Source organism: Arvicola amphibius, chromosome 12 (assembly GCF_903992535.2).
Source record: "Arvicola amphibius chromosome 12, mArvAmp1.2, whole genome shotgun sequence".
Lineage (NCBI taxonomy): Eukaryota > Metazoa > Chordata > Mammalia > Rodentia > Cricetidae > Arvicola > Arvicola amphibius.
In genome coordinates, this window is record NC_052058.2 from 65,903,563 (window position 1) to 65,925,241 (window position 21,679).

The 21,679-nt window shown below is 39.6% G+C and overlaps 1 protein-coding gene across 1 annotated transcript in view; it reads right to left on the bottom strand.

Moving 5' to 3' along the window:
- Positions 1-21,679, bottom strand: part of Acbd6 (acyl-CoA binding domain containing 6) — a 148,430-nt gene that overhangs the window by 72,560 nt on the left and 54,191 nt on the right. The window contains exons 4-5 of the mRNA XM_038349353.1: positions 20,790-20,872; positions 6,019-6,124 (exon numbers count right to left, since the gene is read on the bottom strand). Of these exons, the coding sequence (XP_038205281.1) occupies positions 6,019-6,124; positions 20,790-20,872 (189 nt within the window). The remainder of the gene's footprint in view (positions 1-6,018; positions 6,125-20,789; positions 20,873-21,679) is intronic.

Below are 21,679 nucleotides of genomic sequence, written 5' to 3' on the forward strand. Positions count from 1 at the left end.
CAGGGAGAAGCCATGGAACCGCTGCCAGAGAGAGACATGCTGAAACTTTGCTGGTAAGCCAGTCTTGTGGTGATACACAGATTAAATGGAGATGGGTTAATTTAGGGTATAAGAGTTAGCCAGAAATATGCTTAAACTATTGGCCAAACAGTAGTGCAAATAAAAGTTTCTGTGTGGTTATTTCGGGACTGAGCAGCCGGGAACAAACAAGCGGCCTTTCTACAACAGACAAGGACAATATGTGTGCGTGTTTGTGTGTGTGTGTGTGTGTGTGCGTGCCTATTTTCAGAATAAACTGGTTATACTGTAAATATACTTCACAAATTATTTGCACCTTCTTTCCCTCTTAGAAGTTACGTTTCTGATTCAGCTCGGGTGGGCACAGCCCCTCAACAGGACTCACTGCAACAAACACAAGTGAAGCTGGCCGGACTAAAGGGGGCGCTGTGGGGCGCACTGCGGCCCCCAGAGCCACCAGGGCGAAGGAGGAGGTGCTGGAGAGGCGGGAAAGGAGGGGGATGGAAGAGGGGTTTTTGGGGAAGGGTTGCTTGGGGGGGTAATTTGTTTGTTTTTTGTTGTTGTTTTTCTTTGTTTGCTTGTTTTGTTTTTTTTTTAATTTTCCTTTGGGGGTGCTGCAGGGGTGAGGAGGAGTATGGAGGGAATGGGAAGTGATATCAGACAGCACGATGTGAAATTCCCAAAGGTTCAATAAAGAAATTATGTTAGAAGCCGGGCGGTGGTGGCGCACACCTTTAATCCCAGCACTGGGGAGGCAGAGGCAGGCGGATCTCTGTGAGTTCGAGACCAGCCTGGTCTACAAGAGCTAGCTCCAGGACAGGCTCTAAAGCTGCAGAGAAACCCTGTCTCGAAAAACAAAACAAAACAAAAAAAAAAAGAAATTATGTTAGATAAAAAAAAAAAAAGGAAAGCTACTTTCTTGCAGCTGCTCTTCCAGAGGCCCCACGTTTGGTTACGTGTACCCTCCCCTACTGGGTATCTCACAAGTGCCTGGAACTCCAGATCCAGGGATCTGGTGCCCTTTCCTGGGCCCCGAGGACATTGCTAAACACATGATAAGCACTCATATAGACACAGACACACAAACACATAAATAAAAATAAAAGTAAATCTTTGTGGAAAATAAGAAATTTTCTTGGAATAACTGTGAATGTTTAGCATACATGAAGAGCCACAGCAATACGGTCAAATACGAAACCTGAGCCAGTGTATGAGATGGAGACCAGTCTTGTGATGCTCGCACCTTCATGGTTTTCTCCATATTCTCAAGCTCCAAACATTTGCAGATATTAAAATTATAGTAAAATTTGTAATTTAGATGTTAAGACCCATGTCATTGTAACCTTGCACTTTGAAACACATGACAGGAAATTCCTGAGCAGAAGGAAGAACTACAGACCTCTTACACAAAATACTATCCCTTAATTATGTCAATTAGAAATACCAGGTTATTTTCTCAAATTAGAAATATATGCTTTGGGCTGGGTGGTGGTGGCACACATCTTTAATCCCAAACTCGGGAGGCAGAGGCAGGCAGATCATTAAAAGTTCGAGGTCAGCCTGGTCTACAAAATGAGTTCCAGAATAGCTAGGGCTGTCACACAGAGAAACCCTGCCTCAAAAAACCAAAAACTAAAGTTATGCCTTGGATGCTGGGTATGATCATATTTCATTGTGTGCACATGTGAAATTCTCAAACAATAAAAAAGTCTTTGGGAAAAAATGTATGCTTTGGCCTGAAGGGCTCTGGGTTCAATCCCATAGCAAAAGAAAAAATATAAGGAAAGAAAAGGAGCAAATATTACTTATTTAAAAGGCATTTCATTCTTATGAAAGTCAGGTCCAAACGTCTGCAGCTCAGGAAAACTATTAATAAATTAATAATAATTTAACAATTTAATGCATCACTTTAATGCATGACAATTCACACTGTGCATTCTTTTTACTTTATGACTATAATTAAGGTTATATAGCTCGCACAAATTTTACTTGTAATAAATACAATTTTTAGTCACATAAGGGCAAGACTAAAATTGTTTGAACCTGTTAGGTGAATATTTTCAATCAAAATGGTAAAGATAAATGTTATCTCCAGAAATCCTATACAATTTGTACAGAAATGCCCTAAGTTCAAACATTAGAAACATAAATAGGGTGTCCTTTCAACACTAAACATCCTTCTCAACTCAGAAGCACATGTGGAGGGTACACACTTTCAGTCTATCAAGACTCACCAAACGGTTCTACTTGTTGGAGCTTTAAGTGCCATGAAACACGATAATTTATTTCATTTAGGATGTCAAATTTGAATTCTGATTTTAAGCTTCAGCTCCCCATGTTCTTAAATTAATTCATACAAATCCCTGATTGATAATAAAGGGCCTGCCATCAGTATTCAAAGCTCAGCCCACAGTGTCATGGCTGAGAAGGCAGAAATCTGCTTGGAGCAATGAGAGAGCCCAACTGAATTCTTGGCGTCTCAGTCTATGAATGTGTAAGCACTTCATCTGTTCGTGGAAACACAGGTTCTGGCAGGCTGCGGTAACAGCAGCTGCATGGGTAGCAAACCGGAAGGGCTGAGCGGCAATGCTGCATCAAACAGTGAATGGTCAAACAACAGCTTCCAAGCTCTTACCTTTTCATCAAGAAAAATGTTATTTAGTGTAAGTGCATTCTGCTCTAGGTACTTATTCTGACTACGCAATAATCTCTGCAGAGGTCACATGTGGAAAAGACCTTTACAACTATTTAGGAAGGAAAGAGGGAGGGAAGGAGGGAGGGAAAGAAGAGAGGGAAGGAGGGAGGGAAGGAAGAGAGGGTTGCTGTTGTTTCAAACCCAAAGATGACCAGAGCCAGTTGAATAGCTTCTCCTGCTTTGTGTATCCTTCCTAAACCCAGAGGTGAGAATGCTCTGCTGGCTCAGTTCCTCCCTGGCAGCTGTCTGTATCAGAAAGCAAATGTACATCTCTGAACGTCACCTCTTGCTTGTGAAATAAGAATAAATCCACTATACAGGATTCCTGTGAACATGGTAGAGGATGAAGCAAAGGCGCTCTAATAGACACTGTGTGAAGTACTGTTAGTGGAAAGGAAAATATTAACAGAGGTCATATGGTACATGAATACTTTCCAATGGAAAATGATTGTGAAAAGTTAGTTTCTTCATTTATTTTCTCATTTACTCTCACTTCTCATTCACATTAAGGATAACTAACAAAGTTGAAAATCATGCAGTGCTTACAGTGTTAGGTAAGATTTATACACAGATACTAACTCACAAATACTCAATATGATTCTGAGGTACGTACTGTTATCTCCGTCTACTTATTAGAAAACTGAGACAGAGTAAATTCAACATAGGTTATGCAGTTTGGAAGCGACAGAAGCGGGACCTGAATCCATGTAGTCGAACCTTCACTATTATCTGTTTACCATCTGTACCTAGTCACTCATTAGTTCATTAAATATTCAGGGAGTGCTGAGAATTTTTTTTTTCGAGACAGGGTTTTCCTGTAGTTTCTAGAGCCTGTCCTGGAACTAGCTCTTGTAGACCAGGCTGGCCTCGAACTCAGAGATCCGCCTGCCTCTGCCTCCCGAGTGCTGGGATTAAAGGCGTGCGCCACCACCGCCCGGCAGTGCTGAGAATTTTGATAGATTGTCAATTGAGATCTCAAGCCATTTATACTTTTTTTTTTTTAAAGGAAATCACAAAAAGAAATGGCCCACAAAGATGGGAAAATAAATAATAAAAGAGAATGGTATGCAAGAGACGCCCCAGAAAATCAGGGGAGTAAACAATAAAAGAAAAAGTCACAGGACCAAAAAAAAAAAAATCAAAAACAAAAACATATGAAACCAGGCAAAGAGAGAAGAGAAAATATTTAAAACAGCAACAAAGAAAAGGTCAGGATAACATCCACACAACTAGGACAGACTGGAGATGAAGAAGGAAGGGGAGTCAGGTGGTGGTGGCGCACCCCTTTAACCCCAGCACTTGGGAGGCAGAGGCAGGTGGAGCTCTTTGAGTTTGAGGCCAGCCTGGTTTCCAGGACTGCCAGGACTGTTACACAGAGAAACCCTGTCTCGAAAAATCAAAACAAAAAAGCAAAAGGAAAGGGAACCTCAGAAGGTACAGATCTAAGACAAATCTCTGGGGAATGCAGCAAGAGGAGTTTATTATTTCTTTTGGGCAACTCAAGAAGAGAAATCATGATAGGAACTATCATGAAAACTAAGTCAGTGGAAAAATAAATATAGAAATGATTACTGACTTTAAGAAGAAGAAAATGTTGTCCAATGGTAAGTAGCTGTTATTATGCATAGTTATATAATCATTAATTCTTTTTTCCACCCTTGCCTTGCTTGTTGATAATCAGAACAAACATCCTACTAAAAAAGGCTTTGATCTTATGGCTTGTTTTGGCCAAAGGAATGTATGCTGGTGTGATCTAGAACACACTTAATAAAAGAGAATGTTTGAGTACTTGGTGTATTATGGAGGCCTGGTTAACCCTAGCTTTAGTTTCTGTATCAGAGTATCTAATTCATTGACCTTTTTTACCTTTGAAAAAAAATCCAAATAAAATTAAAAGGAACTGGTCCCAAACAAAACTAGAAGCTAGCAAGAGTCCTCAACTAATCCCCAGCCCTTCTGAAATATTAGAAAGACAAACATCAAACAGGTAACAAAGTAAAAGAATATCAGAATGTGCGAAATGCTATCATCCATGACAAGATGGTGATATATAAGCAAGAAATTTTAAGTGCTGAGCTTCAGGAGCTGGCTGTTACGGCAGCAAAAGTTAATACACACAGTATAGTCCATAGCTCTGCAATGAGCAGTATTTACATAGTATAATAACATAAGCACCAATCTAATGTTCAATCAGAAAGCTGAAATTTAAAGTTGTGTTATAACTATATTAAGAGGGCAGAGAAAGAGAGAGGAAGATGATTAAAACAGGTAAGTATAAATATAAAACAAAGAACTCAAAAATAAAAAGACAAAAGTATATCAGTTAGCATAATATATGTGAGTTACAAAAGCAATAAAAGAATTCAAAGTTTTTGCCTCAAGTAAGCTAGAATTAAATGTAGTATTGTAATTTACACTTTCAATTCCAGAAGTCATGGACAACCTAGAACAGGGAAGATGTTTCCTAAAGGTGAGGCATTATCAAAGACTGTCCTGCATGAAGAGCTTACTTACATACAATTACTATTGCACACCCAACAGACCACCCGTGAACACTGTCTTCCTCACAACTATCATGAATTGCCATCTCCAGTTAGATTCCCCTTTTATTACTTTGTTAGTACAAGGACAGGGCCTTGTACACACTAGATAAACACTATACAGCTGAGCACACCACACCTCCAGGCTCCCTGTGACCATTTCCATGTTCATCCACTGAACCATAAAATAACAGCAAGCCATTAAAAGTTAACTAGCAAATTATACTCTTTTCTTACCTATAATTCAACTGTTTAATATATAGCAGCTTTATATATAAGAATAAAATACAACGTAATATAGTCTACAAAATAATTTAGTATAGAGTCCATTTAAATAGTGGGCCAGCATTTAAATTACTAGGCTAATTAAAATTCTGCAACATATTTCCAAAAATATATTTCTGTACAAACCCACATACCAATATGCTTTGACAGTGTATCAGAAGACATAAAGCGAGACTGCTGTCACCTGTAAGCCTCACTCACCAGGCGATGGTCTCCTTCCCTCTCCTTTTAGTACAGAAAATGGAAGTTACCTGGCTGCAGCGTGTTTCAGCTTCTAACTTTTACAACGTAACAGCGCAGTGGGAACAGTTTCTTCCCTCAGGATGCCGTTCTCTGAGATGCCCTTACCACACGCTACTTGAATTGCAGCTGAGAGGCGCAGCAGGTAGAAAGGACATTTGGGTAGAACAACAAAAGCATGAGACCCAGCCCCAGACATCCATGCAGCAGAAATGGAGACAACGGGGCTGGCTTTCCTACCTCTTCATCTTTCACGTTCACTTCCACAGTTTTCGATCTGATGGCTTTGGTTATACGGTCAATGTTGTTTTCCCTGCAGTAATCAAATATATTTTTGTCTTCTTCCCTAATTAGAGTAAAAAAAAAAATCTGTTTGTCTTACAGGATAAAACACAAAAGTTAAATATTTTTAACATAACTTATTTGCTGCTGACAGACATTAATAGACTTAAAGCGGCAGGAAAAGTAATAGACTTCGGACGGAAGTACTTCGGGCCATGTACAGTGTTTTAAAAGGCCAAAGCAACTGCGGTCCTTACAGGCAAGCCTTCACGTGCTCTGCGAGTTTCCCAGCACGGCAGCATCACCCTGCCCCGGCCCAGCCACTTTTGTATACCGGGAACACAGTCCTGTGACTCAGGATTTCAATCAGAGCACTGCAGTAACATGGCAGCTGGGGGAGAACAAAAGCTGGGGGAAATGCTATTCTAAATATATTGTATGAGAAAACTCAATCTTTCTTGGGGGAGCTTGTATGTGTGTAATATGTGTTCATGCAAATGTGTGGGCACACTGCAGGTGTGAAGGTGTGTGTGCGTGTGTGGATGTTCTTGATTGTTCTTATTTACATGAAGCAGGGTCACTTGCTGTGAGCCCAGAGCTCACCAATCCCATACTGTCTAGAAGGCCAGCTTGCCCACGGATCCCGCCTCTGCCTCTTGAGTTCCGGGATTACAGCCACACCTGCCCTAGACTTTGGAGGCTGAAATCTAGCCTCCATGCTGGTGAGGCAAGCACTTTCTCCACTGACATATCTTCCTAGTCTTTAATCTTAATACAACAACCTCCCTTATAGGCAGAGAGAGGTTAAATACAACTGATACCACATTTATCGAATGCAAAACAAAACAAAAACCAAACAAGCAAAAAACAAAGCTATGGGACTAGAGGGATGGCTCAACAGTTGAGACTGTGTACTGATAACTCTTGCAGAGGATCCAAGTTCAGTATTGAAAAAAATTTTTTCAAGCTAGAATTCACTTAGGTGACTTTCTATTATGTCACGTGCCTTCACCAGTCAGCCACAGTCCACCAGAATTTAGAGCGACGCTTTCAGCATGAGGTCTATACGTTCTCATAAAACTGGAGTGGACTGACGGCTCGGCAGGTAAGAACACTGGCTGATCTTCCAGCCATCTTAGGCTCAATTCCCAGGGCCTACATAAGTGGCTCACAACTGTGATTCCAGTCTAAGAGAATCCAACGCCCTCTTCTGACTTCTGCCGGCAACTGCATGCATGTGATGCAGACACACAGTGAGACAAACACATACACATAAAATAAAAATAAATAAAACCTCAAAAATTACATAAAATTATCTCTGTAACAGATTTTTGTGCATTTTCTGGATCACTGACTCATAAAATGGCAACAGGCAATACAGAATATGAAAGTGAAAGTCTCTAATATGTAGATTAAACTTTATGGATACCTTTTATAGTCACCAAATTAAATTAATTTAATGTTTTTGTTTCTGTTTTTGTTTTTTTTGAGACAGGGTTTCTTGGTGTATCCCTGGCTGTCCTGGAACTCGTTTTTTGATCAGGCTGGCCTTGAACTCAGAAATCCACCTCCCTCTGTCTCCTGAGTGCTGGGATTAAAGGCGTGTGTACCACCACTACCCGGCTATTAATGTGTTTCATTATTTTCAAGACCTTATCTATTTGTTTAAAAAAACCCTCAAAACCCATCAGAATCCATCCACCCTAAAAGACAACCTACGACAACTGATGTGGAGTGAGGTTATTGCGCTCACAGCTGACTATCTTAACACACACTACTTTGGCATCAACCATGCAAAGCCTTTCTGGAATATCCAATGTTTTGTTAATAGGAGGTATAAGGCTAAACAAGACAGTCTGCATTTAATACAGATGCTACACTGAGATGATCAAGTCTAAACTTTATTAATGTGAGGCAGAACCTAGCCTGGGGAAGACTAAAGGAGAAGAGAGGGAATGGTGTGCTTCCAGCTAGAGAAAGTGAGCTCAGTTTGAAGGAAAAAAAAAATCACTTCTTGTTTCACAGAAATGAAAGTGTCCTTTAGATCCCTAAAGAAAATGAAAACCTGAGGTCAAACCCTAGAAAAGTCTGATTTTTAAAACTAGGGCTGCAAACACTACTATGTTAGGTATAATTAGCTACCTATGTTAACACTATTTCTGTTAAAAAGTACATTTCTATTTCTAATTTGGGAATAACAGAGACCCTTGGAATTCAAGAGGCAACAATCTCAACTGTGAAAGAAAAGGATTGTCATATTAAGTCATAACAAAAAGTACTCTCTGAAGCAACTGTTTTATTTGGAAAATAATGGAGAGTTGGTGAGGCACAGAAAGGAAAACTGGAGTACACGTGGGCCACCCCTACCCGCTACTCAAAAGCTATGCAGAGGTGAGAGGGTGTTATTAGGTCTCCCTTCAAAACGCATGTCGCCAATGCACATGCACACCTGCACCTAAGCACTAAGAACAAGCACAAGAGATACTGAATTGTTTATCTTGCCTAATATATTTTTACTGTTTCTTAAACAAATTACCTATATCAATTATTTTGCTTTGGTATGTGGAATCTAAAGAGAAGTAGGCATTTTAAAATCTAATGCATGTTTGTGATATGCAGTTTTTAACTAATAAGTAAGTAAGGCAGAGGCATCTAAAATGACACTACAGGGTAAGGCATAACGTGACTTAAATTAGATAGTAAAAAGCTTAATAAAAGCATTGCTAATGTGCTATAAATCAAGTGTCTAATATTAAAAAATTAAGGATACTTTTGGTCTTACTCGTTAAATATATCCATATATCAATTTTCACACCAAAATACTATTTATTTTACTGGTGAACAAATCAAGCCATTTTCCCCACCCCAACCACTTTGATTCCTGACACAGGATCTCACTATGTGGCTCAGGCTGGCTTCAAACCTGCAATCCTCCTGCCTCAGCCATCTAAGAACTAAATTACAAGTATGTTCTACCATGTCTCTCAGATACAAACCAAGCTTTCTTTCTCCTACTACAATGCCCTGTGAAGTCCTCCAAAACAATTATTCTCTCTCAGTCCTACTCATCTTAAATGAGATTGCATGTGCGGTGATTCTAAGCCCTGCAATACAATGTAGATCTTAAGAATATTAGTACATCTTCTGACTGGCCTCCCGTTCTCTTAACATTTTTTTTTTTCAGTAAAAATAAATTTATCTCCCTCTCTCCTATTTGGCGAATGAGTTTTTTTTCTAGCACAAGACATAAAGTCTCTCCTAAGATCACTCCAAAGGTAAGGATACAGCCTAATGGGAAAGAGGAATGGTGTTAGAACATGGCTACTGTTATGGTTTGATATGCAGTATCCCCAACAGACTCTAGTGTTGAAGGCTTGGTTTCTGGATGGCAAAGGTGTTGAGAAGGGTTTGGATCATGAGGGGACTAATTTTTATCAGTGGATTGACTGATGGAGGAGAGTCATCTGTCTGTGTGTTACTTTCAGTGGTTAATAAAGAAACTGCCTTGGCCCTTTAATAGGACAGAAAATTAGGTAGGCGGAGTAGACAGAACAGGATGCTGGGAGAGAGAAGGCAGACGCTTCAGGCAGTCGCCATGCTTCTCCTTTCTAAGACAGACGCAGGTTAAGATCTCTCCTGGTAAGCGACCACCTCGTGGTGCTATACATATTACTAAATATGGGTTAAAGCAAGATGTGAGAATTAGCCAATAAGAGGCTGAAACTAATGGGCCAGGCAGTGTTCAAAAGAATACAGCTTCCGTGTAATTATTTCGGGTGTAAAGCTAGCCGGGTGGTGGGACGCAGCCCCGCCGCTCCATCTACAATTGACCATTTATGAGTTCAAGCAGAATGGACTATTAAGAGGCAGGGCCTCCTAGGAAGAACTTGGAAGAAGATGATGTCTTTGGAGTACAGATTTTGTCCCTGGATCTGGCCTCTCTCTCCCTTCCTGGCTGCTGGGAGGTAAACAGCATCTGTGCCACACATTCCTGCTGTCATGATTTTTCAGCCTTAGGCCTGTAGCAATGGAGCAAGCTGATCACGGACTGAAGCCTCTGAAAGTAATGCCAAAATACACCTTGGCTCCTTTAACTGCACTTATTTCAGGTATCTTGTTATAGCAATGGGAAACTGATTAACACAGCTGTTTCATCTAATTACAAGAGAAGACAGTCACCGTCATTCCTAACCCTGCTATCTATGCCATCCCCTGAAAGACTCTTCCTAACAAAAGGATACTTTCAAGTATACTTCACAGTGAGACACACAAAGTCCAAGTAACTCCTGTTTCATCTATATCTTATGTGCTAGCTCAGAAATCTAGTCTTCAGTAAACACTTCACTTTAGTTCACAATACTTATTAAGCAACTGGAGACTGATATTCCAGTAAATAGACAATGGGAAGATATTGAGAGAATTAAAACCCAAAGAAAGAAAGACTATACCCAAAAAGATACAAACAAACACCATAAATTCCTCAAAGACGCCTTTAATCCTAGCACTCAGGAGGCAGAGGCAGGCAGATCTCTATGAGTTTGAGGCCAGCCTGGTCTACAAGAGCTAGTTCCAGGACAGGCTCCAAAAACTACAGAAAAAAACCCTGTTTCAACCCTCCCCCCAAAAAATCCTCAAAGAAGGGGCCAGGGAGCATGCAAAGAGCTCGGAGGGGATGTTCCAGTACTGGTCATTTAAGGGAGCCCAGCCCCAGCTTCCCCTCCCGAGCAAGCACCTCCCTCCTGTGCTTGCCTGCCCAAAGGGCATCTCATGCTAAGGATTTCACCCCCCTCCTCCTCCTGTGTTATCTTCAAACACTCTCCTCTTGGTTTATAAAAGTATTTGCCTTTGGCATTACATCACATCTCTAAGAAATACAACCAAAAGATTTGACCAAGATGTAGCAAATAGCTATTAATTCAACTAATCTTTTACTCCTTTGCTTTAAAAAACAATTGATATACTAAGAACATTTCGTCAAAATACTTCATTAGGTTGCTGTGTTCCAAGAAACAAAAATCCTTGCTATTAAGAACAGTTTTGGTGAATCCTGGTATTAGGACATCACTCATTACTGACGGTAGGGATGAAAGAAATGAAACAAAACAGACCACAGACTTGATGTTGAGCTCAGAGCATGACTCGGGTCTGAGGTGCAGGTCAGTGGTGAGCACACGCCAAGAATCCAGAGGTCCTGATGAATACCCAGCACAGCAAACATTTTAACTATCCCGCAAAGCCCATTCATCTTATTCAGAGAAATTTCCAATGAGCTTTTACTTATGGATAGTTAATTATTTAACAAAATGTATAATGTGTGCTATTTTAATCAAATGTACAGAAATAATATTATAAAGGTAGCTCAAATAAGAAAAATGCTTAAAACACCTATGTCACAGAAAAAACAATTTAAAAAATTTCAATTTATGTACACAATTTTGTTGTAGAGAACTATATATGATAGACTGATGACTACATTTAGAAACACATTGCTTCTAAATGAAAATGGAAGTAAAAAATAAGAAAAATGATGTAAATGTTCTTTACAGAGAGCTCACTCATATACTTTTTAATTAAGATAAGAATATCATTTTAACATTTTGGGACAACTGAAGATTCACGTATTTGAAAACTATGATCCTATGTACCTTTTCCCATTTTTTCAATGATAAGTTGTGCATTTTTAAATGGATTATCATTACCTTATTTAAATTCCATCAGGGCACATTTTTGAAGTGAAATTTATATTAAAATTGCATATTTATAAAAAGTAAAATCATATTATTTGCAATGAGTAAACAATGGAAATGTTTCTTAGGCACTATAAAAAGATGCTTTCATACCACTGCTCTGTCCCAATATTCTATGCAGCAGTGGTCAAAAGCCAGGAGTCAGCTACTCAAAGAATATCCAAAATGTATAAGGAACTCTTGGGTAAACTGGGGACGAGGGGGAGCAGTAAAGGGGAGGGGATAGGAGATGAGAACATGAGGGAACAGAATGGTCAAGGTGGAAGAGGGATGGAGTGGGAGAGTAATGAAAGACAGATCTTGATAGAGAGAGCCACTATAGGGAGACACCTGATGCCAGGGAAATCCCCCAAAATCTACAAGGATGATCCCAGCTAAGGCTCCTAGCAAACAGTGGACAGGGTGCCCGAACTGGCCTTCCCCTGTAACCAGATTGGTGAATACCCCAACTAGCATCATAGAGCCTTCATCCAGCAACTGATGGAACCAGATGCAGAGATCCACAACCAAGAAACAGGCCGAGCTCCAGGAATCCAATCGAAGAGAGGGAGGAGGAAATATATGAACAAGGAAGGTCAAGATCATGATGGGGAAATCTACAGAGACAGCTGAACCAAGTTCTTAGGAACTCATGAACTCAGAAGACGACAGCTGTGGAATCTCCATGGAGCTGAAGTAGGCCCCTCCATATGTGGGAGACAGTGGTGAAGTCTGGACTATCTGAGGGGCCCTGGCAGTAGGACCAGGACCTATCCCTGGTGCATGAGCTAGCCTGTTAGAGCCCATTCCCAATGGTGGGATGCCATGCTCAGTCTAATGCAGGGGAAGGGTAATGGTCCTGCCCCAACTTACTGTGGAAGACTTTGTTGACTCACTGGGAGGAGTGGATGGCAAGTGGCCTGGGGTGGGGGGAAGACAAAGAGGGACAGGAGGAGGGGTAGGAGGGAAAACTGTGGTTGGAATACAAAATGAAAATTTAAAAAATAAATAAAAATGTTTAGAAAGCCTCCAACAACAAACAAAAACAAAACAAACAAAAAAAAAACCAAAAACCACCTCAATGGCAAGAAAACAAATACCCTGATTTAAAAATGGAAAAGGTTCTGAAGAGAAAATTCTCAAAATGAAAGGGGGGGGGGGAGAGAGAGAGGAAGAGAAGAGAAGAGAAGAGAAGAGAAGAGATATGGATGACCTGCAGCTATGAAAAACATTTAGGATTGCTAATCAGAAGGGAACTGTACATTAACGCCACAATGAGAGTCATGTCTTGCCTGCTGACAAGTTACTCCTAAGAAGGTACATGCTGACAAGTGCTGGTGAACAGGGAGAAAAAGGGGCCCTTGTAGGCTGTTAATCATAAAGCATTTTGAAAAAACTACAGAAGTAGCTGAAAAAAACACATATGGAGTTACCATGTTTTCCAGCAATGTACTTCTGAGTATATAACTAAAGGAGCTGAAATCAATATTGGGAGGAGGTATTTGCATTTATATCCACAATATTTAAATAGCTTAGATATGGAAGCAACCTGTGTCTATCAAGATGGGTGAAGAAAATGTGACAAACAATGCAACACAAGAAGGTGATTCTATTATCTGTGACAGCACAGGTGGAGCTAGAGGGAATTATGTGATGGTTTTTAATGAGAATAGCCCAAACAGTCTAATATAGTTGCATGTATGGCTCCCAGTTGGTAGAACTGGCTGGGAAGGATTAGGAGGTACAGCCTTGTTGAGGAAGGTATTTCACAGGGGTGGCCTTTGAGACTTCAAAACCCCACATCACTCCAGTTAGCTCTTTCTCTCCCTGTGGTTGTTGTCTCAACACGTAAGCACTCGGTTAATGCTCCACTCATGCTTGCCTGCCTACTGCCATGCTTTCCACCATGATGGCCATGGACTCGCCCTCTGAAACTGTAAGCTCGTATGGGATGCACTTCTGTATATGTGTTGCTTTTACTGGTTGATGAATAAAGCTTTTTCGGCCAATGGCTTAGCAAACGGAGTAAAGCCAGGTGGGAAATCTGAACAGAGATATAGAAAGAAGGCGGAATCAGGGAGATGCCATGTAGCTGCCGAAGGAAAAGGACACGTGGAACCTTACCGGTAGGTGTGATGATACACAGATTAATAAAAATGGGTTAAGATGAAAGGGCTAGATAGAAATACTCCTAAGCTATTGGTCAAACAGTGTTGCAATTAAAATAGTTTCTGTGTGATTATTTGGGTCTGGGCAGCCGGGAAACAAATGAGCAGCCTCCACTTACAGTGAGCCCAAACTGAATGTGTTTACAAGTTGTCTTGGTCATGGTGTCTCTTCACAGTGATAGAGAAGTGACTAAGACACCATGCTTAGTGAAAGGGGTCAAGCACAGAAAGACCCTGTGTGACCTTGCTTTTTGGTGGAACTGTAAAGAGTAAATTTCACAGAAGTACAGTAAGACGAGTGGTTACCACAGACTGGAGGAGGGAGGAGGTTGGAAAGGAAGATGCTGGTCAAGGCACCCGAGTTTCAGTTACACTGGAGGAGCACGCTTCAGTGACCACAGCTACATAAGCTCTTACACTTCATAAAATCAGAACAATTTTAAGTTTATACCACAAAAGGTGATAAATCTGTGAGGTGACCAGGACATTAACTTGCTTGACTCTTTCTATAATGTAAATACAAATCAAGATAACACAATGCACCCATAAACATACATACATGATTATTTGTGAATTTAAAATAAAAATAACAATAAGGATGGTCAAAGAAAGCATTAGAAGGTGAGCTTGCAAATGACATCCATTATGCAAAGGACTCAGCAAAATAAAAAGACTGGCCGAACAAAGGAAAGTTGCCCAGGCAAACTGTAAGCAACTGTCCACGGCAGGGTGTTCAAAGGGAACAGCAGAGGAGCGGAGCAGACAGGACAGAGCATCACGAAGAGCCCTGCTCATGCCGGCAACCTAGCAAGTTAGTTAGAGAACAAAAATGGCCTGCTGTCAGGGTCAGGGGTCAAGAAAAACAACACTGTCCTTCTAGACAAGTGAGCAGAGTACTAATGGAAGGGAAGCATGTCTCACAGATGCCTCCGAAGACTCTTGCTTTACATACTTTACCTCCTGCGTTAAAAGAAAGTAAAACACGGTGGCGCACGCCTTTAACCCAGCACTCGGGAGGCAGAGGCAGGCGGGTCTCTGTGAGTTCAAGGCCAGCCTGGGCTACAGAGCTAGCTCCAGGAGCTACAGAGAATCTTGCCCTGAAAAATAAATAAATAGATAGATAGATAGATAGATAGATAGATAGATAGATAGATAGATAGATAGATAAAGCAAAGCAAAACAAACAACCCACAGCCAAAAAGTGAAAACAGGAAATATTTATGAACAATATACATCTTAATTTTACTCACAGCCGTTTCTCTGAAAGAAGAGTGTGGTCAGTGGTTTCCAGTAAAGCTGGTCAGGTACAGTCAACTCCTAACTCAAGGGTTAATTTAGGATATTAAAAGTCCTAGCTTCAGCCTTTGATCCCAGCACTCAAGGGGCAGCATCAGGTGGATCTCTATGAGTTCAAGGCCAACCTGGTCTACAGAGTGAGTTCTATGACAGCTAGAATAAGTAATTCTTGGCTCTATTTAATATGTAATTAAAATCTTAGATGTTAATTTCCCCTTATGGATCACTGGCTGTGAGTCTTAATTTTACCAATTGTGAGCCTCAGGAGAATCCTGCAAGTCACAGCTCCTTTACAAAATACTAGTCATAAATAACGTGAGAATTATTTATTGGAAGAATGATATATCCACAAATATATCATTTGAGTTGATACTATTTATTTTAATTGGTTTGTCAATATTATTACTCATTTGCTATGACACTTTGATAATTTTTACTATTATAAATTTCAGAATTGATTATTATGGCATATGTTTCACAGAATCAACAATGTAAACTGAAAGTAAGGATGACATGTACATATATATACATGTACACACACATATATGTACATATATATAGGTCACCTACCATGTTATATATAACTTTCATAATTGATAACCATCTCTTTAAAATAAACTTCATTTTATTTATAACAAAAAAATACTTTTGTTATAAGACCAACAGGCAAAGATCCAATAGAGGCAAACGCTGTTTGAACAGGGATCACATTTAAGGAATACTGCCCTAAGATTAAAGCACTTACAAACTATCTGGATATCTGTAGTTTATTCTTAAAATAATTCTTGAACCCCTGCCTGTCAAACAGACATGTGGAAATTGTCTACTGATGAAAGGTAATTAGCTATACTGGAGAGTTACTCAGCGGTGACTTCATACAGACCCCGACTGCTGAAGAGCCACTCCGCCTTTTAGACTCTGCCTCGCTCGTAACAAATTTGAAGGAAAACTGCTGATGCTTTAAATGTCTCCATGAAAAAAAATGCCTAATTCTGATCGATCCTGGAAAATCAGTGCCCACACCAGAAAAATTCACACACCTGCTTTGCTAAAAGACTTCTCCCTCCACAGGGCCAGTTAACATTTCCAACCATTAAACTGAGTCTAAAATCAATAAAACAATCCAAAGGAAGCATCATCAGTATAGTGATAAATGAGAGACTACAGGCAAACTTTATCAGGGAAGTACATTCTTACGAACGCTGAAAGGAAAAGGTATTTAATTTTTTAACTGAAGATATTATACTAATACAATAGCAACTGTCAAACTCTTTTTCATTAATTAGAAATTATGCTGTCTCTTCAAACATTTCAGTGAGGCACAGTAATTTGAAGAGTACTAACCATATTGACCTTGGGCAAGAAATCTAACCTTATATGTGTGTCCTCATCTGGAATACAGGGATACCACTAACATCTACATTTAATAAGATTAGGTGAAATAGCTCATAGAACATAATATGATTATGAGTACAAACAGTTAATAGATGATAACTGTCATTATATTAGCTTCATAATATAGCATAGCAAGACATGATAGTACACCTCCACTTAGGAAGCAGAGGCAGGAGGATCAAGAGTTGAAAGCCATCCAGGGCTATGTCAGACCCTGTCTAAAAAAAATATAATAATATAGCAAGTTTTAAGGTGAGGTAATTTATCATGCTTGGGCATTATCACTGTTAATCAATCCATCTAACAAATCTTAATTAGAGCTTCAAAAACCTTAAAATAAGGTTTGAGCAGAGTGACCAAAGTGTAAGAGGAGGACTATTCTTAGATGAGATGGTGAAGGACCTTGTTTCTATTACTTATAATGCATATATTGCCTCTCTTGTTTTTGATTTCCAAAGCTTATTTTGTGTGTATGGGTGTTTGCATACATGTATATTCATGTATCATATGTGCAAGGTGCTCAGAGGTCAGAAAGAGTCAGATCCCTTAGGACTGGGATTGTAAGCCAGAATTTGGGTCATAGGAATCAAACCTGAAACCTCTAAAAGATCAGTCAGTGCTCTTGGCTGCTAAGCTTTCTTCCCAGCCTCAACATATCTTCTCTTAATATTGTAATGGGTATACTATATTTAAAACTTATACACACATATACATACTTTGATATACAAGCACATATACCCACAGGAAACTCTGTAAACAAGTGTTACCATTTCATCATAACTACCTGAAGATGAGGGCATAGGAGAGAAAGGAGAGTACAACGTGGGGGAAAGGAAGGGGACAAAGAAAGGAGAGAAAAGGATGGATGGTGACTCTGGTTAGCGAATAACCCCTTTTCTAAAGGGCTGTTGATCTGCAAACAGGTGGATTCGCCTGTATGCTTGGTTGGCATCACGGCACTGAGCACACAGAAGCGAAATGCAGCACATTAGGAAAGGGCGAATATGAGAGCCAGGAGACTGTTACAACACTTACTGTTTATGTCAAGACCTGCCTGTCCCCAGGGACCCATTTTCACATAATCTATAATTATCTCTTTGCCTTAATCGCCTTGTCATTCCTGAGGCTCTCATGGGCACTGGAAGAGGAAAAGCTCATTAACTAAACCTTTTCTCCTCTCTCCAGCCACCCATGGCTTTTAATTGCTTGGTGTGTTATTATCTGGGAGTGCAACTGGGATCATTTTCATAAGAAAGGGAGGAAGGGAGCAGGAAGGGAGCCATGAGTCCCTGAGGTATGCACCACAGACAAACCTTTGCTTTCTTAATTATTTATGCCAGCTGAGGTTTTACAGGCTGAATAAATCCATAGCTCAAGTTCATTCTGAGCAGTCAGATCCTCACGAGAGAGTTGCCCATTTGCCTGCACACACTTGTGTATCCTCAAGAACAACCAGACTGTAACAAGACATATGTCATCTAATTTATCACCGATCACCAAAGTGTTAACACCGTGTTGATCACAGGCAGCAGTGAAATAGGGAAGGATTACCCCAACCAGCCAAACAGAGGCTCTTAGGGCTAAGAACTGTGTGTCTAACGACTTAGCCTGATGAAAGCAACAGAACCCAAATACTCCATATTTAAAACATAAAATATGTTTTTAATAGAGTCCTTAAACAGACTTGCTAAAACCAGGTTACAATGTGAGGCTTTGCATGAAACCCTAAGCAGAATTTTATACCATCAGACCTTACAAACAGCAATAAAACCACGTGATGCTGCCGCCTTTTATCCAATTACACACCGCTTTTAACAATTCACAGTAATTTCCCTATCAGTGTCAAGCTCTCTATGCTTTCATTCAAGTTTTTATTCTGACCAAGAAAACAATGCACAAAGCTTTGTTTTGATTTTCATCCTAGTTTTTACCTACATTCGTCCTCTTTATAATCAACACTAAAGAGCAGCCAGCAACCAATGAAGTTATTTTTCAAAATAACCTCAAAATGTTATTACTGCTTAAAAACTGAAACTTATAAGTCAACAATGAAAACATCTCTTTGAAATTCTACGAGCTTTTTGGTCTGACCACAGCAGTGACCTCTGGTATTTTCTGCCAAGACACTTCATTTGTCTCACAGAACAACTAATCAATTCCAGAGCCCATCAATCATTTCAGCTGTACACTAGACTGGCTTTGCTTAGAGAAGGTCCAGATGGCTGCCTGGTAAGTGCAATTAAAATTCTAGCAGATTATAAGGTATCAAACTAAAAAATATAACTGAGAAGCTCAAACCTCATTGCAGGATAGAGTGAGCATTACACCCTTCACTTACTCTACTTTTAATTCTTGCCCTAATTTCTCAATGTACATGTTGATGTCTAGAGCAAATCCAGCAGAAACATGACAAAGTTTATATATCAAAGTACTCAAAAATAACCTGCAAAAGCTAAGTGTGGTGGTGCATGCCTTTAATCCCAGCACTTGGGAGGCAGAGGCAGGTGGGGCTCTGTGAATTTGAGACCAACTTGGTCTACAACATGAGTTCCAGGACAACTATGGATACACAGAGAAATCCTGTCTTAAGACACCAAAACCAAAACATTCTATAAAAGACATTGTGTTATATCCTTTTGAAAAAACAATGATTATCATATCAGTTGAACATAATTCTGTAAAGAATTTGTAATTAACATCAGTTAAAGCACAAACTGACTTAGAAAAGTAACTACCATATATTACCCAAATATCCACGACATAAACTTCAGAAAATAGTCTGTTTTCATTGTTGAACCACATTTTGATATATCTTAAGAAATTCTAAGTATACAGCTGGTACTTTACTGCAATAATCCAACATTTCAGTACAAGAAAAATTATTAGGATTAAATTTATTTTAATGGAATTGTAACATTAGTAAAATGAATTATCCACTGTAGTAGTAAGAGAACAGTAAGAGAATTACTATGGTTGTAAGAGCATAAGGGCTTCCAATACTCTGAGCATCATGTTTCTCTCTGTATATATACTGTGGCACACACATGCCAAACCTCCCATACATACAATAAATAAACATATGATAAAATTAGAACTAGCATAAAAAGATCAATATTTAGATGACTTGGTGACTAAGGTCAAGTCTAACTATGTTTACCTCTAGCACAATATTTTGCTCAATAATATTTATTACATATAGATGAAAATGCCAAAAGTACTAAGAAAAATCAAGTGTGGCGTATATCTGTGATCCTAGCACTCAGGAAACAGAGGCAAGAAAGTGAGACATTTAAGTTTAAGGTCATCCTCAGCTACATAGTGAGTTCAAGGCTGACCTGGACCAAATGAGACCACCTTAAACAAAACAAAACTAACTAACTAACTAACTAACTAACAAAACAAGAACAAAGAAAAAAGTACTAAGAGTAGCTGGACATGGAGGTACACACGTTTAATCCCCATACTTGTGAGGCTGAGGTGGGTAGTAGATCTCTGTGATTTCGAGGTCAGTCTGGTCTACATAGTAAGTTTTAGGACAGCAGGAGCTACAAGATAGAGAGATACTGTCTCAAACAAACAAACAAACAACAACAATGATTCTTTTCCTGACTTACACACAGTGTGAAAAGAAAAGGATTAAAATATTTTTATACAGCACAAAAACTAACAGCTCTGTTAAATATACATTCATTAAAATTTTAATTGTGTTTAAAAATAGTTAACGCACTTGCTGTGCAGGCTTGCCAACCTCAGTCTGGATTCCCAGAATCCAAGTAAAAGAATGACTGTGTCAGGTGTGGTGGCGCATGCTTTTAATCCCAATCCCAGCACTTGGGAGGCAGAGGCAGGCGGATCTCTGTGACTTTGAGACCAACCTGGTCTACAGAGTGAGTTCCAGGACAGCCAGGGCTACATAGAGAAATTCTGTCTCAAAAAAACAAAAACAAAAAAACCACCACCACCACCAACAACAACAAAAAAGAACAAATGAACAAAGGCAAGAAGGGAAGAGGGAGGAAGAATGTTTTACAAATTGTTTATTTTCAGGTTAAAATACATATATACCATATATACTTATGTGCACACATAACACATACATATGAATGTATATATGTCTATAATCAAAGAACAGAAGAAAAATTACCTGATTGTTTCTTCATGATATAGAGAACTAACGACTGGCCCACCAAAACCACTATTGGCTTCTTTTCCTTTCTTCTCTGATACCTGTGGAAGAAAAGGAGAAGATGGAAAAAGACATATGGACTAAAGCAACATGTATTTAAAATTTATCAACTTGTTAAGGAACACCAAAATTAAGCTGGGTGGTGATGGCACATGCCTTTAATCCCAGCACTTGGGAGACAGAGGCAGGTGGATCTCTGTGAGTTCGAGGCAGGCCTGGTCTACAGAGTGAGTTCCAGGACAGAGATACCCTATCTCAAACCCCCACCCCCCAAAAAAAGACAGACAGATGAAGATTTTACTCTCAACCAATTCTTCAGAGTGTTAGTATATAATTTTAAGGTAATTAATAAAATCAAACTCATGGCCATTCTCCTGCCTCAGCCTCTTCAGTTCTGGGATTATAGCTGCCATATCAGTCTGAGAATGCTTTCCTTTATACAAGAAAATGTGAAAGTAAGAATTTACTTTAGTCAATCCTCTTATATTTTAAATTTCGACACCATTGATAGGATAAAGTCGGAACAACATGGTGTTTAAGAAATGCAACTAGGAGTTGGAGAGATGTCTCAGAAGTTAAAAGCATTTGATGTCTTCTAGGACGCAGTTTAGTTCCCGGCACCCACATGGTGACTCACATCTGACAGCAACTTTGGTTAGAGGGGATCCAACATCCTCTTCTGACCTCTACAGACATCGTGCACACACGTGGTACCAGACAAGCCAGCAAAACACCCGTATTATAAAATAAATAAAAGAAATGCAAACTTAATAAAGTTGAAAATAAGAAAACTAAAGAAGGAAGAAGGGGAAGGGAGTGAGAGAACCAACCCAAGTATTGAGCCTCTT